The 5,000-nt window shown below is 38.5% G+C and overlaps 1 protein-coding gene across 3 annotated transcripts in view; it reads right to left on the minus strand.

Annotated features, from left to right (window-relative positions):
• Nucleotides 1–5,000, minus strand: part of LOC138025031 (beta-1,3-galactosyltransferase 6-like) — a 27,719-nt gene that overhangs the window by 2,455 nt on the left and 20,264 nt on the right. For all 3 annotated transcript variants that reach the window (XM_068872264.1, XM_068872265.1, XM_068872266.1), the window contains one exon: nucleotides 1–3,693. This exon is cut by the window's left edge and continues 2,455 nt beyond it. In XM_068872264.1, the coding sequence (XP_068728365.1) occupies nucleotides 2,941–3,693 (753 nt within the window). In that variant the 3' untranslated portion in view covers nucleotides 1–2,940. The remainder of the gene's footprint in view (nucleotides 3,694–5,000) is intronic.

The following is a 5,000-nucleotide window of genomic DNA, read 5'->3' on the forward strand; positions in this document are numbered from 1 at the left end:
GGGATGGGAGAAGAGTGTGCTAGATACCACGCTAGACTTGCGGAGCTTTTGGCCATAATGAAGGGCCAGACCTACAGTACGACGGTGTCATGGATCCGGGCAAAAGTCTCGTTTGCTCTACTGAGAGGGCACTTTTTATGACTGAGAGGCTCTAGGGGTAACAGAAAACTAGCAAAGAACATTCATGAGACTGATTATGAAATTGAAAGAGGACTTGCCGGACTTTCTTAATCAATATATTGTATATCACTCTGCTTACTAGCTGGTCTAGTATAGTACGATACCTTTTAGTTTTTATATATTTCTACTAATTAGTAAGCAAAGACCAAAGAGAAAGACACATATGTAATGGAATTTCTATATAATGCATATTAAATTATTCATTATGGCATGATTATTATTATTGTAAATTTTTGATTTTTCTTTGAATTTGTAATTATCATTATGATTATTATTATTATTATTATTATTATTATTATTACTATTATTGTGATTATTATTATTGTAATTATTATTCTTACTATTATTATTATGATTATTATGATTATTATTATGATTATGATTATTATTATGATTGTTATTATTATCTTACTTACATTAAAAGAAATAGAGATGATTGATAATAAAAAATTCAAAATTCTATAAAATTACGAATTCCATGATGCAGAGATATTAAAATCATACAATCGAATTATACTAATGACGGCTAAACCAGTGTCCATAAAACGCCCCGAGTATAAAAACATATAGACCGTGTATCTCAAATATCCGCACTAGCTACATTTATTTTACAGTCTAAGGATTGCTCTATCTTGCTACGAAACGGCGTTCGCGAACCTCTAACGCAGGCATGTACCGATCTTAAGAGTTCAAACGAAATCTGTGTCCTGAGCCAAGTGATTACAATATGATAAGGCTCGGTATCTTTCTGCGCTATCTTGTCTGCGAGATGCTTTAAGAACCGCTGACACTCGTCGTTATTATTATTATTATTATTATTATTATTATTATTATTATTATTATTATTATCATTATTATTAACTTAAGGTGGCTCTTTGAAGAGACACTCTCTTTATAAAGATTTGCGCTACACACTTTATCACGTAACAGCAATGTTATGGTACCATATGAAACACCGATTATTGCTGAACAAGATTCGGTCATTACTGTGACGAATACATTACTTTGGCAAAGGAAAATCCCAACAAACACACTGTATATTTTAGCTTTAGTTGCTCATGTCTCAAAAACAAACTCGGTGACTCTCATTTTTTATTGCATAAATGTGATCAGAAGATGAAGATGAAACTTTCTGCAATTTTAAAAAAATTCTGTGTTGCAGAATCAAAGCCTCCTTAACAAAATCACAGATTTACGGTGGCCCTGAATCGTCTGTACAGGATTTTTTAAAAACCCTTTGCAAACAGTTTCATCTTAGCCTTCTGACCACTTTCCAGCAATAAAAAATGGGGCCACGATTTTTTTTTTTTTTGTTGAGATATGTGCAACTAAATACAAAACAAAGGATGTTATTATAGGGTTTTCCTGTTCCCAACGGTGACTTGTTACGTCACAATAATGAGTGCATCTTGTTCAGCGATAATTGGTGTTTTTTATGGTATCATAACATTGCTAATACGTGATACAGTATTGTAGTGCCAATTATTAGTTCTAATAAGAGCGTTACTTGAAAGCTTTGAAACTGGTTTGAGCCACCTTAAGTGACGTTAAAGAAACACCTGTCATGAAATTAGCCTACTGTTTATTTGGCCCCCAATTCACGTAGTCGTTCCTAACAAGAACGTGGATCCTCTATCGAGTTCTGAAAAGTCAGTTTCCTTCTCCTCCTCGTCAGATCTGCTGTCATATTCAGTCACCTCATCGTCAGCATTGTCTGCCCGGAAGCTGAAATCCTGGGGTGATAGAGTTTTCTGGAGTCCGGTTACATTGAAGGTAAAGGATGTGTTACAGCGGTTATCAGTTACACGCGCCCCTCACTGACCTTTCATATCTCGAACGTAAAATTAGGTGGACGTCAACCAAACATTTCCGTGACGATACTCCTGTTCTCTTTAGGGAAGTTGAAATTGTCATGGACACCTTTCATTGACGTCCACCTAAATTTTATTATCTAATATGAAAAAAAAATCGTTGAGGGGTGCCTGTTACTGATAACGGCTTTAATCTAGTCTAGTTCTAAGGTCAGGCAGAAAAAAGTTGAAACAGACTGCCAAGTTCATTTCCGCGATCCGCACTTCAAAACAAAGAAAATCCATAATCCACGCTGAAATATTGAAGAAATCCGCGATCCGCTGAGCGTTCAAAATCCGCCAATCTTCAAAATTTGTTCTCAAAATCCGAAATCGGAGTAGTTTTTTTAGCTAAATCCGCTGATCCGCGAACCTATTCACCCCCTCACCGTACGTCAGCACTTGCCATGAAGAAATCCATATCTAAGACTCTCTTTGAAGAGGAGGCAGACGTGAACTCGGAAATGGCCTGTTGTGTCCATGACTGCAATCGAGTTTTTGTGTTTTCGCTGCAAGCAATATAGGTTATCGTGTGACTTGGTAACACAATTTCTTCCAGTATTGTTAGGAAAAAGTACGAAACATTTTTAAATACCATCGTTGAAACTTGTAAAGCATCCGTTTACAGTCTGAAATGTAAATTATTTAATTCGGAGATATTGAGCAAGATATATGATTATAGCAAGAAATTAACCACTAAAATAATATGAACTTAAAATCCTTTGAACACGAGTAAGCTTCCCGGTGCATCTTGTTAAACGAAAAAAACTCCTGTTGCATTTATTTGATTAAACTAATTGGCAAAATTCAACTAAAACCTCTACCAAAGAAACACAGTGCTGACACGAACATCCTACATCCTTTTTAGACGAGAAGGCAGCTGCACGCAAAAATTAGTTACCACAATCGATCAAGCTGGACGATTTTCTTGGCCAACGTACATGCGTCTTCCTACGTCCCATCTGGGATTGTCCTTGCAAAGTTTAGGTTCATATCTCCATTGCTTTCCAAAGACACGATAATCAAACTTTGTAGTTCCACAGTAAGATGCGAAATCAGGAAACCGGCTCTCCTCTTTCCTGCCATCGTTCGCCGTTGACCCAAAATATCGCATCTTCTCTTCGTAAGTCCCGTGTATCCCTAAATACGAGTCACAAACGTTTGTCACGTTGTTAAACTTTGGATTAAATGAGGCTGGCGGATGGTAATACAACCTTGAGTCGTGGATAAACTGTTTTGTTGGAATGCCATTTAACCATAAGCCAATCTGCTGATCGGCGTGCGGATGACATAATATTGTACTTTTATTTTGTGATAAGAATTTAGAAATGATATCCGGCGTGAATATCATGAATGATTCATCTATCCATGTTATGCCTACTTTGCAATGAAAATGTCCCCAGATGAGATTTTCTTTTGGTCGCATTGGCAGTTCAGCAAGAAGTCTCTTTAGACAAAGGAAGTAATCATCGTCTAGTCTAAGAAGATATTGAAAGTCAAACTTCGCGTAAGCCCATTTAATTTGGTGGAGAAAGCGCAGTCCGAACTCCCAACCCAGCAACGGCTGTAGTTCTATATCCTTGTACTGATTTCTTTCTTGTAAAAGAACATCGCGCTTTGCATTGTCCGGAATAAAGCCGTCGGTAACGAAGAAACATTTAACCTGATAGAGAAAAAATGGAAATGTCAGCAACAACAGCGGTGGTGGGGAGGTTAAGATGCTGGAAGACTAGCCTAACCGGCAATGGTCAGTTTTTACCATGCAACCACGACGCTGATTTTTACCGGACATGGCTGGTGTTAACAACGCCAATTTGATATGGTACTTTATGTTACTTGGCGATCAAAAAAAACAAAAAACGAAGCAGATAAATGAGATTACAAGGAAGATAGAAGTAGAGAACCAAAGGAAAACGAATTCAGAAAAACACGGCACTTACAAGATCTGTAAAAAACCACAGCCAAAAAAACACAGAGAACAATACGAGCCTCACAAAGGTGTTAACCAAGTACTGTTATAAAGGTAGACCAAAAACAAAGAAGGATTTAATTAATTATGGACTAGGAAAACTTTGTAGGGCAAACCAAGAAAGGAGAAAACAAACGAACACTAATTACACGGAAAACACGGGAATTCGTGGCTACAAAGCGGCTACACAGCGGCCCGGCGCAATGAACTAACTTAATGTAGGTGTTCATTTTTCACTGATCGAATTCTGCCAGTAGCGCAAATTCGAAATAGAGGAGCACCGAAGGTTTGTCTGCAGTTTTCAGATTTGAAAAAGTATAAGTGTTGACATCATTTTTATTCTGAAAATTCCTTGTCGCTCTCTAGGAAACAAAGTTTAGTGACAGGCCGTATCAACGTCGTTAGGCTTGTGCGAACTCTTGCTGACCTGGGAAATCCGTCTTTTCCCCTAAAAACTTCTTCCACCCCGCCAAGGGGCCATTTTCCGCGATAAAAATTTTCGTCCACGATCAATACCAGATCTCCGATGGCTAGGAAACGTCGAGGCTTTAACCACTCACTCTTTTCGTGCGGAGTTAGCAAATATACCTTTTACTATCGTTTCCAAAATATATCGGAGAATTACTGGACTTGGCGCCAGCGACGTCTCCTGTACATATCTTCCTTTGAGAAGGCACCCAGCGGCAAATTAGGGTTGGGTTTCAACAGTGGCAAATGATTTTGTGTATTCGGCTCCAGATCTCTGGGGTGGCTACTTACCGCAGTCAGTGGCCTGCTGTTGAGAATTCCTTGAGCTTTGGTCATCAGGGTCCTGAGGGATTCATCAGACTCGATTTGTTCGCCCAGCAAGGCTGATCTGATTACGCGTTCCCAAACACCGCCCATCTATGAATCCATCTTTGATTCCAGCTCGTTAGGGATTCGCGGATTTCTCTTTGTCCAGCTCTAAAATTAGTGCCGTTATCACTATGGATTGTATCCGGATTTCCCGTGACATTTGT

The sequence above is a fragment of the Montipora capricornis genome, chromosome 11, assembly GCF_036669925.1.
Source record: "Montipora capricornis isolate CH-2021 chromosome 11, ASM3666992v2, whole genome shotgun sequence".
Taxonomy (NCBI): Eukaryota; Metazoa; Cnidaria; class Anthozoa; order Scleractinia; family Acroporidae; genus Montipora; species Montipora capricornis.